This window comes from Podarcis liolepis (genome assembly GCF_965112155.1).
Source record: "Podarcis liolepis genome assembly, chromosome: 4".
In the NCBI taxonomy this organism is placed as follows: domain Eukaryota; kingdom Metazoa; phylum Chordata; class Lepidosauria; order Squamata; family Lacertidae; genus Podarcis; species Podarcis liolepis.
The window spans coordinates 97,033,915-97,061,310 of record NC_139558.1 but is presented as its reverse complement, the minus strand read 5'-3'; the positions used below and the strand labels follow the sequence as shown (position 1 = coordinate 97,061,310).

At 48.9% G+C, this 27,396-nt stretch overlaps 1 protein-coding gene across 3 annotated transcripts in view; it reads left to right on the top strand.

Moving 5' to 3' along the window:
• CAPN5 (calpain 5) overlaps positions 1 to 27,396 on the top strand; it is an 85,798-nt gene that overhangs the window by 26,131 nt on the left and 32,271 nt on the right. For all 3 annotated transcript variants that reach the window (XR_014525183.1, XR_014525184.1, XM_083499644.1), the window contains exon 3: positions 16,478 to 16,609. Coding sequence is in view for 1 of the 3 variants with exons in the window: in XM_083499644.1 (XP_083355770.1) it covers positions 16,478 to 16,609 (132 nt within the window). In the remaining 2 variants the exon portion in view is untranslated. The remainder of the gene's footprint in view (positions 1 to 16,477; positions 16,610 to 27,396) is intronic.

Below are 27,396 nucleotides of genomic sequence, written 5' to 3'. Positions count from 1 at the left end.
GATCCAAACTACAAGAAAGAAGATTCCACCTAAACATTAGGAAGAACTTCCTGACAGTAAGAGCTGTTCTACAGTGGAGTTTGCTGCCAAGGAGTGTGGTGGAGTCTCCTCCTTTGGAGGTCTTTAAGCAGAGGCTTGACAACCATATGTCAGGAGTGCTCTGATGGTGTTTCCTGCTTGGCAGGGCGTTGGACTCAATGGCCCTTGTGGTCTCTTCCAACTCTATGATTCTATGATTCTAAGTCTCTGGGCTACTCACTGCACTGTAAGGGCTAGGATAATTTGTGGCATTTCTGGGGCTATGGATGTTTTGCTTTCAGAAACTGGCATGTGTTGAGACTGGGAAGGCAGCGCACTCCTGCTGAGGTTCCCCCGTGACTGGTATTGAGAAAGATGAGAAACAGAGGCCGCTGTGAGAACAAGCCTCTGGAGTAGATTAGCCACCACGGACTGTTCTTAAAATGCAAAAAAAAAGGGGGGGGGATAAAGATGAACAGAATCACGAGGTTTTGTGGCAAAAAGACCCTTAGCAAAAGCCCTCTTCATGCAGTATCTTCGACGGGATTGCTGAATTTTTTGAGTTCATACCAGCACTTTGATAAAGGAAAGCTGGTTCCAGCGATAGTTCTGAACATATCGTTAAAGGAGCGTGTTTTCCGCTCCACCGTTGATAACAGTGGCAAGCGCCTTTCTCTCTTAACCTCTTTAATTAATCTTCCAGGGTCAGTTGTGCAGCGCGAGGTCTCTCAACGAAAGGACATGAACTGCTTTTTGTCGTTCCTAGGAAATCTCTCCCCCCTCCCCGCACCTCCCATAGCTTTGAAAAGCTTGCACAATGACAAATGTCCTTAGCTCTTCCCCGCAGGGCGAAAGCAAGCGTTGTTTTTTGCTGTTGTTGTTTTGGTCAGCCGAGGTTCTGAGAATTGTGTAGGCTCCACGTTCTCAGGTATGTTGGAGATCCCGTTTGACCTGCAGCAGAAGGAGTGGGCAGAATCAACTGGCCATTGTGGGAGCTACCGTATTTTTCGCCCTATAGGACGCACTTTTCCCCCTCCAAAAATGAAGGGGAAATGTGTGTGCGTCCTATGGGGCAAATGCAGGCTTTTGCTGAAGCCTGGAGAGCGAGAGGGGTCGGTGCGCACCGACCCCTCTTGCTCTCCAGGCTTCAGGAGAGCCCCATCACCAGCCCCACAAACTCGGGGGACAGCGGGAGGTGCAGCGCACCTTTCCCGCTGTCCCCCGACTTGGCTAGAAGGCTGGCGGAGGGCTTTCCCCTCCTCCAGCCCCGCAAGCTCCCAGAGCGATGCCAAAGCTGCACGCAGCTTCCACGTGGCTCTGGGTCCCGTTCTGGGGGCTGGGGGAGGGGGAAGCTCCGCTTTCCCCGCCCCCAGCCCCACAAGCTCCCAGAGCTATGCCAAAGCTGCCAAAGCCCGAGCTTCCCCAGCCCCGCACCTGGGGGGGGAATAATTTTTTTCCCTTTATTTCCCCCCCCCCCAAAAAAAATCTAGGTGCGTCCTATGGGCCGGTGCGTCCTATAGGGCGAAAAATACGGTACATGCCACATTCCCACCAGAAAATCCTTATTTATGGCCATCTGTGTGTTTTGGTGCTGGAGGAGACTTGAGAGTCCCATGGACTGCAAGAAGATCAAACCTCTCCATTCTTAAGGAAATCAGCCCTGAGTGCTCACTGGAAGGACAGATCCTGAAGCTGAGGCTCCAATACTTTGGCCACCTCATGAGAAGAGAAGACTCCCTGGAAAAGACCCTGGTGTTGGGAAAGATGGAGAGCACAAGGAGAAGGGGATGACAGAGGACGAGATGGTTGGACAGTGTTCTCGAAGCTGCCAGCATGAGTTTGACCAAACTGCGGGAGGCAGTGGAAGACAGGAGTGCCTGGCGTGCTCTGATCCATGGGGTCACGAAGAGTCGGGCACGACTAAACGACTAAACAACAACAGTGTTTTTTGGTTGCTTTCATTGTCTTTATATCATCACTAGTTGGTTGGCGTCCGTCTGCCTTTGCGGGTGAAGTCAAACTGTTGGAGAGTTGCAGCTCCTGCTGTGGCTGCAAAAACGACACAGGAGAGACATGTTTTGTTGCAGCTGGGGCAGATGAAGGCGTCCAGTTGTTCTGCCGCAGATGCACCAAGCCATTACTTCTCCCTACGCTTTCTCCCAGTGGCTGTTCCTCCTCTGGTCACTGCTGTGGTCATCTGCAACTGATTTTCACAAGGCAGCGTTGACGTTTCCAGGCTTCGTGTCACGTTTGCAGGCATCTTTTTAATGCAGAGTCGGTCAAGCCCAGTGGTTTTCAACCCTGAGGTGCCTTGAATGGTGATCAGGGGGGTCGCAGGAAATTCTGGCCTCTGTCCCTCGCTCCTTCCCGCCCTCCTTGATGCCCTCTCACGTCTCTGCCTCCCAAACACCTGTTGGTTGCAGCAGCGCTGGCAATAATAATAATAATAATAATAATAATAATAATAATAATAATAATAATAATAATTTATTCATACCCCGCCCCTCTGGCTGGGCTTCCCCAGCCACTCTGGGCGGCTTCCAAAAAAAATATTAAAATACTGCAATACATCAAGTATTAAAAGCATCCCTAAACAGGACTGCCTTCAGATGTCTTCTAAACGTCTGGTAGTTGTTGTTCTCTTTGACATCTGGTGGGAGGGCATTCCACAGGGCGGGCACCACCACTGAGAAGGCCCTCTGCCTGGTTCCCTGTAGCTTTGCTTCTCGCAGTGAGTGAACCGCCAGAAGGCCCTCGGAGCTGGACATCAGTGTCCGGCTAGATTGATGCGGGTGGAGACGCTCCTTCAGATATACTGGGAGCTATAAACTCCCTAGGCAAATGGTGTCTCTGGAAAGCACCCCTCTTGGGGGCAGTGGGGGGCAGATCAGAGATTGGGGCAGTGTGGGTATGTGGAGGTTGTCTGTTAGCTCAGCTTATCTAGTGACCTCCAGCGGTTGCAGACTGCAACTTCAAGCAGCGCTCATGTTTTGCATGCTGCACGACGGTCCCAGGTTCAAAATCCTGAAGCCCACCTGCGCCACACCTGAAATTTGATGTGGGCATCAGGTTTGGGGCAAACACCATAGTGACTATGAAGGAACAATCAAGAGCTTAATTCATAGGACTGTAGCGTTGGAAGGGACCCCGAGGGTCATCTAGTCCAACCCCCTTCAAAGAAGGAATCTCAACTCAAGCATCCATGGCAGAAGGCCTCTGCTCAAAAACCTCCAAGGAAGGAAGGTCCACAACTTTTTGTGGGCATCTGTTCCACAGTCAAACAGCTCTTACTCTCAGAAAGTTCTTCCTGATGTTTAGGCAGAATCTCCTTTCTTGTAACTTGAAGCCATGGGTTCGAGTCCTGCCCTTCAGGGCAGGGGAAAATGAGCTGGCCAAAGGTGAGGTAGACCTCATTCCCCCCCTTTGAAGGACTAAAGTGGTCTAGGTCGACAAATCCTCTGACCGTGCATAAAGCGGCTCAGTGTTGCCCATACTGGTGTTGAAATAACGAAGGAGAAAGTTGCCAAAACAAACGAAACCCGACGATGTCCAGAAATAGATAAGGATGACCTGTTGGGCACGTAGCTCCCACAAGGGTCAGTTGATTCTGCCCACTCCTTCAGCTGCAGGTCTAACAGGATTTTCAACATACCTGAGAATGTGGAGCCTGCACATTTCTCGGAACCTCGGCTGATACAAACCGAAGGGCCAAAGTCTGCTTTCGCCCTGCAGGGAAAGGCCAAACGCATTTGTCATCTTGCAATTTTTCCACCAATATGGGAAGGAGGGGCAGTTTCTGGGAACTGCTGAAAGCAGCTCACGTCCTTTTTGCTGGGAGACCTCGCCTTGAACAACTGTCCCAGGAAGATTAACTTTAAAAGGGTTAACAGTTTTGGCCATGCTTCTTTCTTATCAAGGCAAGTGTAGTCATATAGTGAGGGGAGAGGACCGTATTCACTCATACAAACCGGCCTAAGTTTTGAGATCTCTAGGGGAGTCCCTTCTCTCGGTCCCACCACCCTCAAAGGCATGCTGGTTAGGGACACAAGGCAGGGCCTTCTCGGTGTTGGCTCCTCCCAGGTAACTTTGGAACTCTCTCCCTGGAGAAGCCAGACTGGTCCTGTCCTTGTTGTCCTTCTACTAGCGAGTGAAGACCGTCTTGCACACGTCCTCCAACATTTCCACACCAAAAACTGGGACACGCGTTTTCCGGGACGCACTTCCAGGCGAGTCACGTGACCCGCTCCACGATCTCGCCCTGAAAAAAGTGCTTTTCTTCAGAGTGGGATCGCAACACCCAAAATGGCTTCCGTGATCACGTGTGGGAAAATGGGATGCCCTGTTTTTTTCTGAGACAGTTGCGAATGGACTGCTTTTAATGACAGGGCTGGTGATGGGTGCTGCACTGTTTTCATTGTGATTATTTGTATGGTGTGTGTGTGTGTATAGGTGTGTGTGTGTTTTAATTTAATTGCTTTTCAATTATTGTGGGGGTTTTTTACCTGTTTTTACCTGTTTTTGTTTTTATCTTTCCCTGTTAGGGAAAAAGGCAGGTAATAATAATAATAATAATAATAATAATAATAATAATAATAATAATAATTAATAAATAAATAAATAAATAAATAAATAAAATAAATAAAATAACTGTAGTAAATAATAAAAAATAATAAAAATAATTTTTTTAGTTGTATGTAAGAGAGAGAGAGTGGGTGGAGACAGGAGTCATAGTGTGGTAGTGGCAAAACCTGCATAATTTTGGGAGAGTTTTTCCTTCAGGGACAGAGCTGCTTATTTTACACAGCCTTAGACGCAGGACAGACCATGTGCTTGATGTTCCAGGGAGATAACTGGTTCATTCCACGGCTATGTACTGTAGAGATTGCCCGTAAAGAACGGTTTCGATTTTATCCTGTAACTAAACTGCATTATCGCACACACACTGCAGCAGCGATTCCCAAACTCTGTGGTGCATAGAATTCAAAATGCAACACAATAAAATCCAACATAAGAAACGGAAGAAGCCATTGAACGCGCTGTTTTAAAAAGTGCCGTTTTAAAGCAGCAAACTAGCGACTGGACAGAATAATCCCCCCAGAGGCCTGGGTAAACAGATGAGGTTTTTATAAGATGCTTGAGATATCCAGTAGGTGGAGCTTACAGAATCTCTCTTTGGAGAGGATATTCCACAAGGCTGGTGCTACAGCCGAACAGGCCCTTGACCCCATCTGGTCCCTCCGCTCCTTCGAAAAGAAGTTTTACAGAGAACGGGAAATCGATTTGCAGATTTCCAGTGTCCTCCCCTCCACGCACCAAAAGCAAGAGGCGGAAAACCATGGCACCCGAAAAAAAAGTTATAGCATTAGTTCTGCAAACTTGTCCAGTTTGCATGATTTTATAAAAGAGGCTGACCTAATTCAGCTTTTCCTGGCTTGAGAGCTTAGGGAGCCTGCGTGCCAAATTCTTTTCGGGGGTTGTTTTAGAGCAAGATATACCGTACTTTTCCGTCTACAAGATGCCCCCATATATAAAATGCCCCCTATTTTGGGGGACTGAAATTTCAGAAAATGGGAGGAGATGGTAAAAAGTTGTTGAGCTTTTTTTTTGGGGGGAGGGGGGTTACGAAGGGTTGTTGAGCTTTTATTAGGTGGGAATGCCGAAAATTGCTCACCCGCACGTGTTGCGAATTCCGCCTCTTGTCTGTCCCCTCGCCAATCGCCCACCCAATTGCCGCAGCCTCAGCCAATCAACACCACCCATTGACGCAGCAACCAATAACACGCACAATGGCCACTGGCAGCCGCGGCAGCAACCAATCAAACGTCCACCCTATGCATGTATAAGATGACCCCCACATTTTAGCATGATTTTAAAGGGGGAAAACCTAGTCTTATACAGTGGACGCTCGGGTTGCGAACGTGATCCGTGCGGGATGCACGTTCGCAACCCACAGCAATCGCAACCTGCAGCGGCACGTCTGTGCACTGGGTTGTGATTGGGTCTTCTGCGCATGCACAAAGCGCAATTTAGTGCTTCTGCGCATGCACGACCCCTGAAACCCAGAAGTAACCGGTTCCGGTACTTCCGGGTTTTGGCGGGTCCATAGCCCAAAAAAACGCAGCCTGAAGCGTCTGTAACCCGAGGTATGACTGTACACGGAAAAGTACGGTACGCAGCACTGCCCATAAGACAGGATGACGAAGAACCATCAATGATAATAATAATAATAATTTATTATTTGTACCCCGCCCATCTGGGGTTTCCCCAGCCACTCTGGGCAGCTTCCACAGAGACCAAAAATACACTAAAATGTCACACATTAAAAACTTCCCTGAATGAGTGCTCTTTGGGTTTGGTCGGTCAACCAGCTACAGCTACAAATCACCCACATTTTGCCTGCTTGTTCACAAGAATATCACGGGGGACTTTATCAAAAGCCTTACTGAAATGAAGTCCACATCCTCCCCCTGATCCACCAAGCTTGAAACGCCATCATTACAAAAATGAGATTTGTCTGGCATGAGTTGTTTTGGGGAACCCCAGGCTGTTTATCAAAGGGAAAAACTCAGTGGACTGAGCATGTGATTCCAGCATTGCCGGGGGTTTGGCTAGATGACCCCTTGGCTCCCTTCCAACTCGACGATTCGACGATTCTGTGATGTAAATCTGGGCCTGATCGACAGCTCAGACAAAACGGCTGCAGCTGCGTTTGCTGGCAAGGCGAACTCAGCGTCCTGAGAGTGAAGGTCATTCGTGGGCCTCGATGTGGGGAGGAGGGCGCATTGCTGCTAATCAAGTGTGTGCCGAACATCCTTTTGCCTTCCAGCTGTGCATGCCTTGGTGAGAAGCCAAGGTGAGGCGCACAGCCACGAAAGTGGAGCAGCGTTATCAGCAAAGCCGCACGGCTCAGCCAAGCGAAGGGTGTTAATTTGAGTGGTTTCATGCATGGATGAGAGCAAAGAAGAGGATCCGAGGCCCGGAGCGAAATGAATTCCTGCATTTCACACCTGCCGAGGTGTGCAACCCGGCTAGCGGAGCAGAGTTAACAGCAGGTCCAGGAAGCCTACTTTAAAAATAAGACAGGTATATTCACGTTTGCCTGTTGTCTTTGTCCATGGAGTTCTCTTGGCAGGGATACTGGAGTGGCTTGCCCGTTCCTCCTCCAGGTGGATCACGTTTGGTCAAAACTCTTCACCATGACCTGTCCATCTTGGGTGGCCCTGCACGGCACAGGTCATAGCTTCTCTGAGTTATTCAAGCCCCTTCGCCACGGCAAAGCAGTGATCCATGAAGGGGTAGTATGTATGGAGGTGAAAGCTGGACCATCAAGAAGGCTGATCACCGAAGAATTGATGCTTTTGAATTCTGGTGCTGGAGGAGACTCTTGAGAGTCCCATGGACTGCAAGAAGATCAAACCTCTCCATTCTGAAGGAAATCAGCCCTGCGTGCTCACTGGAAGGACAGATCCTGAAGCTGAGGCTCCAAGACTTTGGCCACCTCATGAGAGGAGAAGACTCCCTGGAAAAGACCCTGATGTTGGGAAAGATGGAGGGCACAAGGAGAAGGGGACAACAAAGGATGAAATGGTTGGATGGTGTTCTCGAAGCTACCAGCATGAGTTTGACCAAACTGCGGGAGGCAGTGGAAGACAGGAGTGCCTGGCGTGCTCTGGTCCAGGGGGTCACGAAGAGTTGGACACAACTAAACGACTAAACAACAAAATTCATGTTTGCCTGTTGTCTTTGTCCATGGAGTTTTCTTGGCAGGGATACTGGAGTGGCTTGCCGGTTCCTGAGTTTGACCAAACTGCGGGAGGCAGTGGAAGACAGGGGTGCCTGGCATGCTCTGGTCCAGGGGGTCATGAAGAGTCGGACACCACTAAATGACTAAACAACAACAAATTCATGTTTGCAGGCAGGTTTGCGGCAATGAGGACACTTTGCAAATGTTGGTTTGCAACCTGCCCCGTCTCAAAGTCTTGGAATAGGTGCCGGAAAGCCGCAGAAATGAATTTTTCCAAAATTTGGGGAATGATTTATAACGAGCTTAAGAAAATGTTCAAATGCTCCTTCCCTAAAAAACCCTGTGAAGCTTTCCTGCTAGGAATTATGGGTAATGAAATCCCCCCAAAACTTCAGGAGACTCTTTATGTATGTTACAGTTGCTGTCAGAATTCTAATCACAAAAGGCTGGAAGGGAGAGGATATTCCACCTAAATCAGAATGACAAAACAAAATCAGAGAGTACGCTGCGCTGGCGAGATTGTCAGCGGGGCTAAGAGACGTTGCCGATGAAAAATTTATCAGAGAGTGGGATATATACCGAGTGCATGTAAAAGAATGCTGTCAAAAGATCAATACGCTGGCAGGTCTTGATTGAGCTTCTGTGTGTAAGTAGGATGTTTTTATAAAATGAAATTTATAGCCAGTCAAATAACACAGAGAAAGTAAAGTTTAAGCACGTATTTAAGGAACTTAATTCGGGAATGCAAGGGGAAGATCGGAGGTCTTGTCAAATTTAACGTATTTTTCGCCCCATAGGACGCACCGCCCTATAGGAGGCACCTAGTTTTTTTGGGGGGGGGGAATAAAGAAAAAAAATATTTCCCCCCCAGGCACGGGGCTGGCGCGGGGGAAGCCTGAGCTTCCCCCGACCCCAGCCCCCAGAACAGCCTGCTATCCGCAAGCCTAGGGAGCCGTGCCGGTCTCCCCAGGCTTTCAGACAGCTGTGTGAAGCTCTTCAGCGCGCCCGAGGCTTCAGAATGCAGGCAGCTCTGCGCAACCCTCCGGAGCCCGGCACAAAGCTTCCGGGCTCCGGAAGGTTGCGCAGAGCTTCCTGAAGCCTGGAGATTGAGAGCCTCTCGCTTTCCAGGCTTCAGCGAAAGCCTGTCTTCGCCCCAGAGGACGCACACACATTTCCCCTTCATTTTTGGAGGGGGAAAAGTGCGTCCTATAGGGCGAAAAATATGGTAATCACAAATGGATGTACAGTGGTACCTTGGGTTAAGTACTTATTTCGTTCCTGAGGTCCGCTCTTAACCTGAAACTGTTCTTAACCTGAAGCACCACTTTAGCTAATGGGGCCTCCTGCTGCTGCCGCGCCGCCGGAGCCCGATTTCTGTTCTTATCCTGAAGCAAAGTTCTTAACGTGAGGTACTATTTCTGGGTTAGTGGAGTCTGTAACCTGAAGCGTATGTAACCTGAAGCGTATGTAACCCGAGGTACCACTGTACAAAGGAAGTATTAGTTAAAGAATGAATAACATCTATTGCATATTTCTGTTATAAAGTTTTCAACCAAATACTAATACTACTACTAATAATAATTTATTATTTGTACCCCACCCATCTGGCTGGGCTTCCCCAGCCACTCTGGGCGGCTTCCAACAAAGATTAAAAATACATTAAAATAAAGCATTATTTATTTATTTTTAAAGGAAAGCAGCAGAAATGCTTTCAAATGAAGGCCAGCCCGTCCTTGCAAGGACCCCATGGCAAACTTTGAAGCTGTCAGGCCAAACGATTGCTATGCTCCCCATCCCTTGAGGCTGCGTAGGAGGAACTGGCTCCTGGTTTTAATATTTCCTGCTTATTTTCCTCCTTGCAGTTCCTCTGCTTGGCTTTCCATTATGTTCAAAACAGATGCGGTCGCAGGAGACGCACATATATCATCCTTCAGCATCCTTTCCACGTGCAATTACTTTGGCGGATGTTTTCCGATGCAAAAGGAAAGGGGGCCACAGTTTGTGTTGATTTGTAGACCGGCAGCCAAAGGTTTTGGTCTCCCTGTGGGATGAAAATCCCGCAGATTCTTTCTTTGCCAAATGAATTTCATTGATTTTTATCCACCCTGCAGGCCGTGAAGTTCACGGGCCAGCCACTGCCTCTCGGCTTCTAACCTACCGTATTTTCCGCTCTATAGGACGCACTTTTTCCCCTTCAAAAATGAAGGGGAAATGTGTGTGCGTCCTATGGAGTGAAGACGCCATAGCCCCGCGACCCTCTCCCGGCTGGAGAGGTGACGCGCGGCTATGGCAGGAGCCTCTCCGCTGCGCCTTTCCACTGCTCCCTGACCCGCTCTTTGGGGCTGGTGGTGGGCTTCCCCCCGCCAGCCCCAAAGAGCAGGTCGAAAGTAACCTGAAGCCTAGAGAGCAAGAGGGGTCAGTGCACACCGACCCCTCTCGCTCTCCAGGCTTCCAAGGTAGCCGCCTGAACGCACCTTAAACGGCACCTTGTTTTAGAGCGGGAAAACAAGAGGGGGAATGTTCTCCCCCTCTCTGTGCTTCACTGAAGGGGCGCTGGGCAGAGAGGGGGAGAATTTTTTTCTCTTGTTCTCCCCCCTCTAAAACAAAGTGCGTCCTATTGTCCGGTGCGTCCTATGGTGCGAAAAATACGGTATGACTAAGGTTGGGCGGGGGGGGGGGGTTAATTGGGGAGTGGGAGAACCATGTATACCACCTTGAGGAATGTGGAGGAAAAGGTGAGAGAGAAATGCAAGAATAAATCAATAATCCTCTACCCAGTTGTGAAGCCCACTGGGTGGCGTTGGGCCAGGGTAGTTCAATAAAACCTCCATGTACAGTGGTACCTTGGGTTACATATGCTTCAGGTTACAGACGCTTCAGGTTACAGACTCTGCTAACCCAGAAATAGTACCTCAGGTTAAGAACTTTGCTTCAGGATGAGAACAGAAATCGTGCTTCGGCGGCGCGGCGGCAGTAGGAGACCCCATTAGCTAAAGTGGTGCTTCAGGTCAGTGGCGTAGCGTGGGTTGCCAGCACCCGGGGCAAGGCAAGTAATTTGCGCCCCCTAACCCGTGGATTTTAGCAGGGGGCAGAGAGCTGCGAGTGCGAGCGCCCCCCCCCAGATGTTGCACCCGGTGCGGCCGGCCCCCCCTGCACCCCCCACGCTACGCCACTGCTTCAGGTTGAGAACAGTTTCAGGTTAAGAACAGACCTCCGGAACGAATTAAGTACTTAACCCGAGGTCCCACCGTACAGAGGCTATGCTCTGCTGCCTCCTCAGTTAGAGGCAAAATTGCTTCTGGGTACCAGTTGCTGAAAACTACAAAGGATGGAGAAGTCTCTTGTGCAGCAGCAAAAAAGAGCTCATGCTCTTCTAGCTGCATCAACAGAAGTCTGGTGTCCAGATCAAGGGAAGGAATAGTCTCGCTCTATTCTGCCTTGGTCAGACCACACCTGGAATACTGTGTCTGGTTCTGGGTGCCACAATTTAAGAAGGATGTTGAGAAGCTGGAAGGTGGGCAGAGGATGGTTAAAGGTCTGAAAACCAAGCCTGATGAGGAATGGTTGAAGGAGCTGGGTATGTTTAGCCTGGAAAAGAGGAGGCTGAGATAGGGTTACCAGACGTCCCCGGTTTCTGGGGACAGTCCCCAGATTTGCAAATCTGTCCCCGGCTCTGGCTGGCTTCAGGAGCTGCTCGCTGCTGTGGCGCCTGGCATTTTTCCTCTCCGGAAGTCCCCATATGATGTGTCCACGCAACAGCAGCTCCTGAAACCAGCCAGAGCCAACTGCACTACCAGGCTGGCTCTGGGCTGCTGACTGCCGCTGCCACTGTCAAAGGGGAACCGGGGACATCCAGCGGTACAGATCTCCTGCCCCCTTCCCCCTTTGTTTTGACTTATTGGGGGAGTCACAGGTGGGTGGTGTGCCGTTGCCCAGTTTTTAAAAATCTCTGCGCATTTATGTTTCACAGGGTGCGAAAGAAGGTCTTTGCACCTTTATACAATACGCATGTGTGCTTGGGCCCAGGATCTTTTGCCTCACCATCCCCACTACTGACTCCCTGTTGCTACTCAGCTTCAAAAAAAAAATAAAAAATTAAAAAAATTAAAAAAATGTCCCCGGATTTATTGAAAAAGAATCTGGTAATCATAGACTGAGAGGAGATGGCCATCTTTCAATATCTAAAGGGATGTCACATGGAGGATGGAGCGAGCTTGTTTTCTCCAGCTCTGGAGGGTAGGACTCGAACCCGTAGCCTCGAGTTACAAGAAAGACGATTCTGACTCAACATCAGGAAGAACTTTCTGACGCTAAGAGCTGTCTGACGGTGGAACGGTCTCCCTTGTGAGGTTGTGGACTCTCCTTTCCTAGAGGTTTTAAAGGAAAGGTTGGGTAGTCACCTGTCATGGATGCTTTTGTTGAGATTCCCGCCGGGGGTTGGACTAGATGACCCTCGGGGTCCCTTCCAACGCTACAATTCTATGAATCCTGCTTGCTGGTTTCCCATAGGTGTTAACGGAGAAATCTGAGGGCTCCCTTGGACCAAAAACAAGGACACCAGCCAGGAATACCAGAGCAAAACAACAGCCACTAGGCTTGGTCTTTATTGAAGACTGTTGTGACAGGACTCCCACCTGCCACAAGGTGGAACAAGATGGAAGCCCCGAACAAAAGAGCCCCCAAACTTTTGTTAGCTGCTAATCCCCATGTTACCCCCCCAAACTACATCACTCATACATCACGGTTACATCATGAAAGGAGAGGTCTGGTGGCAGTAATCTGAGCATCCTGGACCCTGCCCCATGGGTCCCCTTGCCCTCCACCAAACACCCATCAAGTGTAATAAAAAAGATATTTACATTTCCCTGTTTCCCAGCCAAGTTAATCACGCCCTTTTGTCTTCATCTGGGTTTGTTATTTCTGGAATGGCTACCTGTCTGGCACTCAGGTATCAGGATGCCAGGAATTATCACTCAGGCAGAGGGGCTGCTGAGTAGCTGAGCTCACATGTCTATATGAATTTCTGAAGTTTCCCAGTGAGCCAGTACAGAGATACATTTATCAGGGAGTTCTTACATTTGGTATCGTGCAGCAGAGGCCCTTTGAATAGATAGGAAGAAACTGTGATGAAGTGTTTTGTGGGGACAAATCGCAAAAGTCAGAAAAGTGATTGCGCTGGTTTTGGTAGTGGGCTGCATGTGCACGATATCTGCTGGAGGGGCAACCCCCCCAACCTATACATAAATTCCTGCAACACAGGCAATCCCTTTGGAACAGGATGGTGGACCAGATGGGCCATGGGCCTGATCCAGCCGGCTCGGTTTACATCCTTAAGGAAATTCAGGCAGCCTAAATGCTCCCTTCTTGCCCCGGTGGGGAGTGAATATCAGTGCAGTAAAGCCACACAACCCGCCTGCTGCCAGATCGTAACATTTCTCTTTCAATTAGCCTTGTGTGGTTCCGAGGAGGCGATCCATCTTGGCTGTGGTGCTTGCAAGAGCCTGCAATCCGTAATGCCTGCTTAATGGAAAACAGAGCTCTCTTTCTGAGCATCCCAAACTTAATATGCAATCTGTGTGTTCGTCTGTTTGTCTTGTTCTGCGACCTGAGACTTTGACACAAGCCAGCAAGAGCCTGATTGAATTGGACTTGGGTAGGGGCTGGTTTTTCTGTTGTTGTTTTTATGCTTGAAGGGAATATCCTGGAGAGGGCAAATTTGCTTCTTCATCATTCGTGGTGCGTGGTTTGGATTGCAGCGTCTGCTGTTGGAAAGTGACTTCTCTGTCATTCAGAGCCGCTATGGCCTAGATTGGAAATTAATTCATCCCAGTGTTTATTTGTATGGCCTTGGGTGGGAGGTCCACTCTGTTGTAAACAAAAATTGCCCTTTTCCCTTATGGGGTATCCAAGAGCCCATATAGAGTCCATACATAGGTTCCCTATTGGTAGGAGAGAATAACAGAGGCCAACCAGAGAATATTGAGAAGCAAAGCAGCTAGTAAGCCTGATCTTTATTGATCTTTTGCAACAGGGTGCTCCCCTCACCCGCAGGAGAGAGGAGGAACCCAGAAAAATGGCATGCAAGGCCTTATAAAGACTTTTGAAATTCCCATCCTGTAGATCAAGACCACCCCCAGAAACATCATACATACATCACAGAAGGGGTATCCGTGTATCTGAAGAAGTGTGCATGCACACGAAAGCTCATACCAAGAACTAACTTAGTTGGTCTTTAAGGTGCTACTGGAAGAAAAAATTTTTTTTATTTTGACTATGGCAGACCAACACGGCTACCTATCTACCACAGAAGGGGTGTAACCTAAGACCACCCCCCAGATACATCACACCTACATCACAGAAAAGGCGGTCTAAAACAGAAAATTTGAATATTGTTTATCTCCTGTCTGGCAGGTTACTTGATTGGATTTCCTGGGGAGCCTGGCCATTCTTTTGTAGTGATAAATACTTAGTTCCTGGGCCAGGTCACAGGCTCACACCCTATTCATATCTTAAATGTGTCCTTAAGACAGGATTTGTGAGGAAAGAGACAATGGGGAGGTTTCCCACTTTGACCTTGCAGAGAAAACATTTGCTCAGTTAGGAATCACAATGGTTCCAGGTTGGCCTTCCTGTGCTGATCTATGTACGTGCTTGGTTGGTACACTTATGAACATTACCATATATCTAAGACCATAATATTCCTATCACAACCCCCAGCCTTAGTTTGCCACCTGTAAGGCAATCCTTGTTGCAAAGGGGAAAGCTGAGGGTCTTGTAAAGAGGAATGTCGGTTATTAGGGCTGCAAGCATTGATCGGTGGATAAATTGCCTAAAATTTGGCTGATGTCAGCTGGCGGGCTGCTAATTAATTTGCAACATATTATTGGCTTGTTTCGTAGCATCCCTGTGACATGGAGCGAAGAATCGAAGGCTAAGCAAATGAGGAAGGGATTGAATTAATCTCCCTTAAGTATCCGTCACCTGCGCTGAGGTTTCGCGGAGGTGCAAATTTTAAATTTAAATTGTTGGTGGCTCACCAATTCAGCTAAAAACTAACAGGCAAGAACATGAGAAAATGGAGTCTCTGTTGGGCATTCCTATTCCTCGGGGAAAAGCCCCCAAGAGCCACACACATGCTCCACACAGTTCTTTAAAGGGAGCACGGAGCCTCCCGCCTGCATTCGCTCCATAACACACACACATTTCCCCTTACTTTTTAGGAGGGGTAAAGTGTGTCTTATAGAGCAAAAAATACGGTATATTGTTTTTCCAAGTGAGGTCCTCACTAAGGTAAAATCCCAGGAATTTAAAGGAAGAGACTCTCTCCACACAACCCCCCCCCCCCCCGATATACAATGGGGCTAGTTCCCCTCTCTTCCTCCGAAAGTCCAACACAATCTCCTTTGTCTTGGTAATATTTAGGTGCAAGTTATTCTCTAGGCACCATGTACAGTGGTACCACGGGTTACATACGCTTCAGGTTACAGACTCCGCTAACCCAGAAATAGTACCTCGGGTTAAGAACTTTGCTTCAGGATGAGAACAGAAATCGTGCTCCAGCGGCGCTGTGGCAATAGGAGGCCCCATTAGCTAAAGTGGTGCTTCAGGTTAAGAACAGTTTCAGGTTAAGAACGGACCTCTGGAACAAATTAAGTACGTAACCAGAGGTACCAATGCGCTCTACGTGGGGCTACCTTTGAAGGTGACTCGGAAACTACAACTAATCCAGAATGCGGCAGCTAGACTGGTGCCTGGGGGCGGCCGCCGAGACCACATAACACAGGTCTTGAAAGACCTACATTGGCTCCCAGTACGTTTCCAAGCACAATTCAAAGTGCTGGTGTTGACCTTTAAAGCCCTAAACGGCCTCGTTCCAGTATACCTGAAGGAGCGTCTCCACCCCCATCATTCTGCCCGGACGCTGAGGTCCAGCGCCGAGGGCCTTCTGGCGGTTCCCTCATTGCGAGAAGCAAAGCTACAGGGAACCAGGCAGAGGGCCTTCTCGGTAGTGGCACCCGCCCTGTGGAACGCCCTCCCATCAGATGTCAAAGCGATAAATAACTACCTGACATTTAGAAGACATCTTAAGGCAGCCCTGTTCAGGGAAGTTTTTAATCTGTGATATTTTACTGTATTTTTGGTTTCTATGGAAGCCGCCCAGAGTGGTTGGGGAAACCCAGCCAGATGGGTGGGGTACAAATAATAAATTATTATTATTATTATTATTATTATTATTATTATTATTACCACTGTAGATACTTTTTGAACCTCCCCCCGTACACCGATTCATCTCCACCTGGAATTAGACCCATTATGGTGGTATCATCTGCAAACTTAATAATTACAGTGGATGGATCAGATGAAATACAGTCATATGTATACGACGTGTTTCAAATGAGCCTAGTTCAGTCCCTTGATGTTCTGTGTCTGCTCACTTACGTTCTTTGTCAAAACTGTCCGGAAAGCGGAGGAGGAGAGGTCAAACGGCGACTCGGGTTCCCTGCTCGGCATTTTCCTAAGCAGATGTTCCCTGCTCTGTGCCGAGATGATGCTTTTATTATTATTATTGTGCAGGAATCTGGTTTCTGGCACAGGATGTTTCAGGGCCTTCCAGATATTTGGGGGAGAAACTGATCCTCCCAGCTCAGTATTGTTGACCCTGGGCGGCCGTGCCTCTTCTTCATCTCGTGTTTTCTTTCTCCTCTCTGCGTCCAGGACATCTGTGACGACCCCCACCTCTTCGTGGATGGAATCAGCTCTCACGACTTGCACCAGGGCCAGGTGGGGAACTGTTGGTTTGTGGCCGCTTGCTCCTCCCTGGCATCGAGAGAAGCCCTGTGGCAAAAGGTAACGGCGGACCTTGGAAATTGGGTTGTTGCTTGTTTACTCTAGGAGCATTGGCAAGGCAAATTTCGCTTCTTGCAAAGCCGAGCTGTGTGGGCTTAAGCCCACAAAACCCGGCTCCTTGCAAATCTCCACCACTTCTTGTTTTGAAAACTCAAGTCTCTAGTCCTCATGAGTGGGAAGGAAAGTCTGGAAATGTTTTGAAGGATCTCCAAAGCCAGAACAATGCCAGGGGAGGAAAGACAGGGTCTGAAAGACTTCTGCCCTCTTTTGAGCTTCCCTGCAATCCTATCCTTTTGATGGCTTTGTGATTGGGCCCAGACTCCTTCAGATAAGATGCAACAGAATTTTGGAATTGAACATAAGAAGAATGCTGCTGGATCAGACCAAAGGACCATGTTGTCCAGCATCCAGAGACCCAATGAAATTATTGAAATACCAGACCCTCCAAGTGCCCCAATTTTCCAGGCAGAGTCCCAGAATTACAAAAGCCATCCCAACTAATTCAGAATGCGGCAGCTAAACTGGTGACTGGGAGCGGCTGCCAAGACCATATAACACTGGTCTTGAGAGACCTACACTGGCTCCCAGTACGTTTCCGAGCACAATTCAAAGTGTTGGTGCTGACCTTTAAAGCCCTAAACGGCCTCGGTCCAGTAGACCTGAAGGAGCGTCTCCACCTCCATCGTTCTGCCCGGACACTGAAGTCCAGCTCCGAGGGCCTTCTGGCGGATCCCTCATTACGAGAAGCCAAGTTACCAGGCAGAACCAGGCAGAGGGCCTTCTCGGTATTGGCCCCCGCCCTGTGGAACGCCCTCCCACCAGATGTCAAAGAGAAAAATAACTACCAAACTTTTAGAAGACATCTGAAGGCAACCCTGTTTAGGGAAGCTTTTAATGTTTAATAGGTTATTGTATTTTAGTGTTTTGTTGGAAGCTGCCCAGAGTGGCATAATAAATAATAAATAATATTATTTTAATAATAATAATAATAATAATTATTATTATTATTATTATTATTATTATTATTATTATTATTATTATCCCAGTTTCTGGATTGATCCCAGAATGTCCCGCTTTTCCTTCACTGGAGAAATCTTGGCTGAGATGGAATAGGATGTCCCTGTTTTCATCTGAGAAATGTCGAAAGGGATGGAACAGGACTTCTCTGTTTTCACCAGAGGGGATGAAATACAGATAAAATCAACAGATGTTAAGAACAGTTCGGGGGTTGTTGTTCCTTCGCCAAAGCGGTGCCATCCAGAAATTTTGGACCATAACTTCCATCAGCAGTGTGCTGCCTGGATCCGATGGAAGCTGTTATCCAAAATTCCTGGAAAAGCCCAGGCTGGCAAAGACCGTTCCAATGGAGGCGACCGCATTGATGGAAAAAGTTAAGCCTTCTCTTCCTGCCTGCCATGGGTCTTCCGGATTCAGAGTCCCCCATGGTTTCGATGAAAGAGTTATGCTTTTCCTGCCCTTCCTGCAATGCCTATCCTAGCCGGGCTTTCTGCTTTGCCCTTCCCCTGCGGTATCCGCCCTGAATCCCATCAAGTAGATTATGCCGTTTGTCTGTTGGCTGTTTGTTGGCCGGCTGCCCATGACTGCCGCTGCCTGAGCCATGTGCCGAATGGGTGGGGGATACGCAGATACACATCAGCACATGAACACACGCACTACAATCTTCATTATGCACTGCTCAGACACTGCACCCTTTCACACCGCAGTAGATAAGGTACGTTTCCGAGCACAATTCAAAGTGTCAGTGCTGACCTTTAAAGCCCTAAATGGCCTCGGTCTAGTAGACCTGAAGGAGTGTCTCCACCCCCATCGTTCTGCCCGGACACTGAGGTCCAGCTCCGAGGGCCTTCTGGCAGTTTCCTCCCTGCGAGAAGTGAGGTTACAGGGAACCAGGCAGAGGGCCTTCTCGGTGGTGGCGCCCGCCCTATGGAACACCCTCCCATCAGATGTCATGGAGCTGAATAACTATACAGTGGTACCTCAGGTTACATACGCTTCAGGTTACAGACGCTTCAGGTTACAGACTCCGCTAACCCAGAAATACTAACTCAGGTTAAGAACTTTGCTTCAGGATGAAAACAGAAATCGTGCAGCGGCAGCGGGAGGCCCCATTAGCTAAAGTGGTGCTTCAGGTTAAGAACAGTTTCAGGTTAAGAACAGACCTCCGGAGCGAATTAAGTTCTTAACCCGAGGTACCACTGTATAACCTTTAGAAGACATCTGAAGGCAGCCCCTGTTCAGGGAAGTTTTTAATTCTGTTGGGAGCTGCCCAGAGTGGCTGGGGAAACCCAGCCAGATGGGCAGGGTGTAAACAATCAATTCTTCTTCTTGGCTAAAGAATATTCAGGTAAAGGTAAAGGGACCCCTGACCATTAGGTCCAGTCGTGGCTGACTCTGGGGTTGCGGCACTCATCTCGCTTTACTGGCTGAGGGAGCCGGCGTACAGCTTCCAGGTCATGTGGCCAGCAGGACTAAGCCGCTTCTGGCGAACCAGAGCAGCGCACAGAAACGCCGTTTACCTTCCCGCCGGAGTGGTACCTGTTTATCTACTTGCACTTTGACGTGCTTTCAAACGGCTAGATTGGCAGGAGCAGGGACTGAGCAATGGGAGCTCACCCCATCATCGGGATTCGAACCGCCGACCTACTGATCGGCAAGCCCAAGAGGCTCAGTGGTTTAGTCCACAGCCCCCCAATCCCACAGGACTGCATATGCATTTGTTTGCTGGGGTGTATGTGAGAGAGTGGGAAGAGGAAGGAACGTACCCCCTCCTGAAAGCTTTACTGCTTGCTGGGAATCATAGAATTGTAGGGTTGGAAAAGACCCCTAAGATCATCTATCCCAACCCTCTTCAAGGCAGGAATATTTTGCCCAACCTGGGGCTTGAACCCACAGCCCTGAGACTGAGATTCTCTACTGGCTGTCGCCGGAGAGGAGAGCACTGTTGTGCTCAAGTCCTGATTGTGCGATTCCCACACGGTGTCTCGTTGTTCCACTGTGAGAGCCGGAGGCTGGAGGGATTATTCTCTGTTTCACTGTTTACCGTATTTTTCGCCCCATAAGACGCACTTTTCCCCCTCCAAAAATGAAGGGGAAATGTGCCTGCGTCCTATGGGGCGAATGCAGGCTTTCGCTGAAGCCTGGAGAGCGAGGGGGGTCGGTGCGCACCGACCCCTCTCACTCTCCAGGCCTCAGGAAGCTCTGCGCAACCCTCGGGAGACTGGCTCTGAGGGTTGCGCAGAGCTGCCTGCAGTCCTGGGATCAGCGCAGCTTTGCGCCGCCATCCGGAGCGGGGCGCTAAGCTCCGCCCCGCTCCCGGTGGCCGCGCAGAGCTGCCTGCCATCCCGGGATCAGCACAGCTCTGCCCATCGCCAGCCCCACAAGCTCGGGGGACAGCGGGGAGGCAGAGCGTGCCTTCCCACTGTTCCCCGACCTGGTTCTTCCAGCCCCGCACCTGGGGAATAATTTTTTTTCTTTATTTCCCCCCCAAAAAACTAGGTGCGTCCTATGGGCTGGAGCGTCCTATGGGGCGCAAAATACGGTAATTTTCGAGTCTCAGCCTTTGAGCTTTGCAAGGGCTTTCAAAGGAAACAGATGGATTCATACAGGGGCAATAGGCTGCCAAGGTCTAGAAGTTGCAATGACTGTATTCCAACCTCTGGCACCAGAAATTGAAGTGCCCAAGGCGCCCGAACAAAAATATAATTTAAAACCCTGTTCCTGTTTGTTATCTTCACCCCCATTGGAAAAGATGTTTGTGACAGCTGCTGCCCTCCAGTGGACAAACGCTGGGTTTCTGCCTGTCCGCACTTAGCAAATTGTGTTTCTGATGTGTTCGTCAGGTCATAGAATTGTACACGAGGGTCGTCTCGTCCAACCCCTTGACATGTAGAAATCTTATCCCCAACGTGGTTCTTGAAGCCACGATGCTGAGATTAAGAATCTTGGTACGTGCAGATGACTAGAAACTTTGAAAACCTGCTATTGCCAAATCAAGTTCATCAGTTTTGCTGAGTTAACCTAAATAACTTTAACTGACTTTTGAAGAAATGCCCAATGCATTGTTACTGTTTTGAATTATTTTGTGTTATTACTTTAGTGCAGGGGGTCAGCAAACTTTTTCAGCAGGGGGCCAGTCCACTGTCCCTCAGACCTTATGGGGGGCCGGACTATATATTTTGTCGGGGGGGGGGGAATGAATGAATTTCTATGCCCCACAAATAACCCAGAGGTGCATTTTAAATAAAAGGACACATTCTACTCATGTAATAACACGCTGATTCCCGGACCATCCGCAGGCCGGATTGAGAAGGCGATTGGGCCGGATCCGGCCCCCGGGCCTTAGTTTGCCTACCCATGCCTTAGTGGGTCACGCTATTCTGAATAATGCTTCTTATTATGGGTTGGGGGAACCGGGAATGAATTTATGGTGGCTTGAAAAAAAATTGAGAGCCAAGTTCGGTGAACTTGAAGTATGGGACGTCCCAATAAAAAATTATAATTTGGCAGAATATTCAGACTGTATGATGGATTTGTATAATTTGGAATATTTAATGTGATTTGATTGGATTGTTAAAATGGAAAATTTAATTTAAAATATTTTTAAAAAAAGAAAAGAAAAGTTTGAGAGCCACTGGTTGTGATCATCCTTTGGCAACCTGGTGCCCTCCTTTGGGGGAGGGGAGTGTTTCTAGAATTGCTCTATCCCTGAAATTGTGGAGAGCCACTGCTGCCAGTCAGTGCAGGCACCATTGAGCTACATGTACCAGTGGTCTGTTTTTGTAAAAAAAGAAAAGAAAAGGTAAAGGACCTCTGGACAGTTAAGTCCAGCCAAAGGTGACTAGGAAGTGTGGCGCTCATCTCGCTTTTTAGGCTGAGGGAGCCGGCGTTTGTCCACAGAGAGTTTTTAGGTAATGTGCCCAGCAGGACTAAACCGCTTCTGGCGCAACGGGACACCGTGACGGAAACCAGAGCGCACAGAAACGCCATTTACCTTACCTGTTTATCTACTTGCGCTGGTGTGCTTTTGAACTGCTAGGTTGGCAGGAGCAGGGACAGAACAATGGGAGCTCACCCCGCCGCAGGGATTCGAACCGGTGACCTTCTGATCGGCAAGTCCAAGAGGCTCGGTGGTTTAGACCACAGCGCCACCCGCGTCCCTTTACCTTCTGACTCTGTATGAGGCAGCTTCCTATGTTCCTACATTGGCCATCTCTGGAGTAGACCTGCTTGACTCTGGAAGGCCGAGTTATTATCGTTTAGCAGGGTTGTTGTTTACATCACTACTGGGAAAACCATAGCTTTTACTATACGGACCTTTGTTGGCAAGGTGATGTCTCTACTTTTTACTTGTGACATTATGTGCTTCCTGCGCCGGCTGCCATTCACTGCCTGCCTTCTCCCCCTGTTTGACTTCCTTCCTGAGCATTGAGTTCAGCTGCGCAAATTGCCTCCCAATCTGCTCCGGTCTCTTGGTCCTAGGAGTCTCCATTCAAAGAGGAGAAGAGGACCCATGAGGGCCTCATTATTTCAGACATTGCCATCCCTCCCCCAGCAACCCGATTTTTGTTTTGTTTTGTTTGTTTGCTCGATGCTAACTTTCCAATCCCTTTGCTCTCCCGGTGGGAGCAGAGAGCATCGCTTGCCTCTCGGGAGTCTTTTTGTATTACTTGGATGGGGTTGAGGCTGGAAACTTTTTTCTCTGGCTTAGCATTTTTGGACAGACAGCCTGCTTCGTGCCCAACTTTACAAGATGTGCAGGAATTCAGTTGGGGTCATGCAGGTGTGTGCAACTTGGAGACTTTCAGGAGTGGCAAAGTCATCTGATGGAGTGTCAGAGTACAGTCATACCTCGGGTTGAATGTGCTCCGGGATGAGCGCGTTTGAGTTGCGCTCCGCGGCAACCCGGAAGTAACGGAGCGCGTTACTTCTGGGTTTCACCGCTGCGCATGCGCAAACGCTCAAAATGACGTCATGCGTGGAAGCGGCGAAACGCAGCGCGCGCAGATGCGCCGTCGCATCTTGCGTTGCGTTTGGGATGCGAACGGGGCTCCGGAATGGATCCCATTCGCATCCCGAGGTACCACTGTACAGTGGTACCTTGGGTTACATACGCTTCAGGTTACATACGCTTCAGGTTACAGACTCCACTAACCCAGAAATAGTGCTTCAGGTTAAGAACTTTGCTTCAGGATGAGAACAGAAATCGTGCTCTGGCGGCGCGGCAGCAGCAGAAGGCCCCATTAGCTAAATTGGTGCTACAGGTTAAGAACAGTTTCAGGTTAAGTACGGACCTCCAGAACAAATTAAGTACTTAACCCGAGGTACCACTGTACCGTATTTTTCGCTCCATAAGACGCGCTTTTTTCCTCCTGAAAAGTAAGGGGAAATGTCTGTGCGCCTTATGGAGCGAATGTGTGATCGATTGCTGGCTCCCTTTCCAGCCCTGGCCCCTTGCCCAGTCCTCCATTTTTGAATGTTATGCAATGGAGGCTGTTTGTTTCCCCGGCGACATGTGACTGGCTGATTAGATTATCTGTCTGGAAACTGTAGAAAGGGCTCCCTTTACTTTCCTATGGAAGCTGCAGAACTGTGAGTTAAACCCCATAAAAATGGGATTTTTTCCCTTTCAAACTAAGCTCAACAACTTTGAGCTGATCCTCAAAAAAGGGGCTTTTCCCCTTTGCAAAAGAAGCTGCACAACTTTGAACCGGTCCTCAAAAAACTGGGGCTTTCCCCCTTTCCTCCTCTAAAAACTAGGTGCGTCTTATGGAGCGAAAAATACGGTAATCGAAAGAGCCTCCTTGCTCTTGCGAGCGAAGGAGGGGAGAAAGAGGCTTTCAAGTTTGTGCATGAGAGATCAGCCATGGGGAAACCTGAGAAAGAGGAAAGCAATCGCGCAGAGGCTGGGTACTTCTTTCCTTTCCTTTAATGGGGCTCCGACTTCGCACCGGTCCCTTAAGCGGTGACACTTCTTTGCGAGATTGGTTCTTAATAGTTAATCATAGAATTGTAAAGTTGGAAGGGACGCTGAGATCAGTGGTGTAGCGTGGGGGGTGCAGGGGGGGCCGGCCGCACCAGGCGCAACATCTGGGGGTTAGGGTTAGGGGGTGCAAATCCACGGGTTAGGGGGCGCAGATCCACGGGTTGGGGGTGCAAATTACTTGCCTTGCCCCGGGTGCTGACAACCCACGCTACGCCACTGGCTGAGATTGTCTAGTCCAGTCCCCTGTGATGCAGGAATATGCAGCTGCCCCAATACAGGGACCAAACCTGCAACCTTGGCATTATTAATGTTTTCTTGTGTTTTTAATATTTGGCTGGGAGCTCTCCAGATTCGCTGGGGCAATGCAGTCAGATGGCAGAATAGAAATAAAATATAATAAAATAAAATGAATAGCGTTCCTAATTAAAAGCAGCTCTGCAGGGTTTCAGTGTGTGAGAACGGACTAATGGGAGGAACAAAAGCATCTCTCTGGCCTAGGCATGGTCCTTAGCTGAGATGTTAGGATACCTGCTTCGCATGCAGAAGGTCCCAGGTTCAGTCTCTGGCTCTGAAGGAGTGTCTCCACCCCCATCGTTCTACCCAGACACTGAGGTCCAGCTCTGAGGGTCTTCTGGCGGTTCCCTCCCTGCGAGAAGTGAGGTTACAGGGAACCAGGCAGAGGGTCTTCTCGGTAGTGGCACCTGCCCTGTGGAATGCCCTCCCACCAGATCTCAAAGAGGAAAACAACTGTCAAACTTTTAGAAGACATTTGAAGGCAGCCATGTTCAGGGAAGCTTTTAATGTTTAATAGGTTATTGTATTTTAATATTCCATTGGAAGCCGCCCAGAGTGGCTGGAGAAACCCAGCCAGATGGGCAGGGAATAAATCATCATCATCATCATCATCATCATCATCATCATCATCTCTGGTCTCGAGCAAAAGGGCAATAAAAGATGTGGTGTTCCCATTACAGTGGTACCTTGGGTTAAGTACTTAATTCGTTCCGGAGGTCCGTACTTAACCTGAAACTGTTCTTAACCTGAAGCACCACTTTAGCTAATGGGGCCTCCCTCTGCCGCCATGCGATTTCTGTTCTCATCCTGAAGCAAAGTTCTTAACCTGAAGCACTGTTTCTGGGTTAGCAGAGTCTGTGACCTGAAGCGTATGTAACCTGAAGCATATGTAACCCAAGGTACCACTATATACCTAACCATTGGCCATGCTGGCTGTGGCTGATGTTAATTTGGAGTCCAGTAACTTCTGGAGGGTCAAAAGTCCCCTGCCCTTACTCTAACCACTACACCGGGAGCAAGGGCCCTTTTCAGTCTGACTGACCCGATCCTGAGGTCCTGCGCGGCTGGCAGGCTGCTTTGACAGGTGAGCAGAGCGCCCACCTGTCAATCACCTGACATAACTATGGCATCAGGCAACCGGCATTCCCAACCTGCAAAGGAAGACCCAAGCACTGCTGATCGATGGGGACCAAGCCTCGTGGACTCAGCTGCGCTCCAGAGTTCTCAGTCAGCGCTGTCTTCACCCCCCCTCCCCCTGGTTTTAGCTACACTCTGGGATTGCTGCCTGGAAGATCCAGAATGCAGTGGGGTCCCAACCGGGCTAGGAGTCAGCGCCGATCAGCTGGTCACCAAATTTAAATTTGGCAAATGCAAGCCCCGCTGGCCAAAGGACAATCTGGAGCGCCTGTGTTGGAGAGCAACCGGGGTGAGGCTGTTTGAGACATTTCTCTCCGCAAAGCTATTGGATTTGCATCAGGCCTCCCTCAGGAATGCAACTTTCCTTATTTCACAGCCATCAGCTGGGCCTCCAGAGAAGTACATGATGATGGAGACTGTTTCCGCTTTGAGGGTTGTTTTTTCCCCAGCCTCACAGGACTGTCCTGTAGTACAACATTGCTAGATGTTCCCAAACTTTTGCTCTTGGTCCTGTCGCAAGCACGGCAGGTGAGCAAGCACCTTGATCTACACCTTGAATATTCAGCCACTCATTATTGAGGGGAAGTGCGTGGAACAGGTCTCGGTGTTTCAATTTCTGGGAATGGAGCTGAGAGATGTCCTAACCTGGCTAGAAAACAGCAAAGACCTGATGAAGAGAGCACAGCAGAGGTTATATTTTCTGAGAATCCTCCGGAAAAACAATCTCTCAAAGGACCTGTTGATGGCATTTTACCATTGCACTGTGGAGAGTGTATTAACTTATGGTCTGTGTGTGTGGTTTGGGAGCTGCACGGTCAGGGGAAAAACAATGCTATCCAGGGTTGTAAATACTGCGGAGAGAATAATTGGGTGCACTCTTCCCACCTTGGATCAAACCTATGCTTCCAGGTGCCATAAGAAAGCTGCAGAGATAGCGCAGGGTAGTGCACACCCCGGAAATGATCTCTTTCAGCTTCTGCCTTCTGGAAGAAGGTACAGGATTATAAAGACCAGGACTAGCCGTCTGAGAAACAGTTTCTACCCAAATGCGATTTTGGTTTTAAACGCAGTATAAGGAGTCTTTATGGGAGTATATTGTATTTTAAAAATGGGGTACCAGAGTTTTTAGGGACTAACCAGGTTGGTATAGCTGGGATAGCAGGCTTGTTGGTTTTTGAATGTCTGATGTGGATTTTTCAATTTCGTTGTTCTGTATCGGACAATGACAATAAAGATTATCATATCGTAAACTTGTTTTCTCCTGGTCCAGAGGGTTGGACCCGAACCGATGGCTTCAAGCTACAAGAAAGGAGATTCCATCGAAGCATCGGGAAGAACTTTCTGACTTTCTAAAGAAGTGTGCATGCACACGAAAGCTTATACCCAGAACAAACTTAGTTGGTCTCTAAGGTGCTACTGGACAATTTTTTAAATTTATTTCAACTTTCTGACAGCAAGAGCTGTTTGATAGTGGAATGTTGTGGCATCTGCTTCCTTGGGCTTTTAAGCAGAGGTTAGATGTCCACCTGTGACATATGATCTAGTTGAGATTCCTTCATTGCAGGGGGGTTGGACTAGATGACCCTAGGGTCCCTTCCAACTCTACAATTCAACAATATCCTACAATACAAACGGCCTCGGCCCAGGATCCCCGAAGGAGCATCTCCACCCCCATCGTTCAGCCCGGACACGGAGGTCCAGCTCCAAGGGCCTTCTGGCGATTCCCTCATTGCGAGAAGTGAGGTTGCAGGGAACCAGGCAGAGGGCCTTCTCAGTGGTGGCGCCCGCCCTGTGGAACGCCCTCCCTCCAGATGTCAAGGAAATAAACAACTATGTGACTTTTAGAAGACATCTGAAGGCAGCCCTGTTTAGGGAAGCTTTTAATGTTTGATATTTTGTTGTTCTTTTAATATCCTGTTGGAAGCCACCCAGAGTGGCTGGGGAGACCTGGCCAGATGGGCAGGGTATAAGTAATGAATGGTTGTTGTTGTTACAGCGGATGCTCGGGTCGCGAACGTGATCCGTGTGGGAAGCACAATCAAAACCTGCAGCGCTGCGTCTGCGCACGCGTGGGTTGCAATTCGGAGTTTCTACGCATGTGCAAAGTGCAATTTAGTGCTTCTGCGCATGCGCAAGCGCCAAAACCTGGAAATAACCCGTTCTGGTACGTCCGGGTTCAGCACGGTGCGCAACCCGTAATTGCACAACCCGAAGCGCCCGTAACCCGAGGTATGACTGTATTATGAGGATGATGATGATTATTATTATTATTACTACTACTACTACAATTCTAGTTTCATGTCAGAGTTTGACATAAGGAGCTTGCAGTCTAATATTATCAACGCTGGGGAAA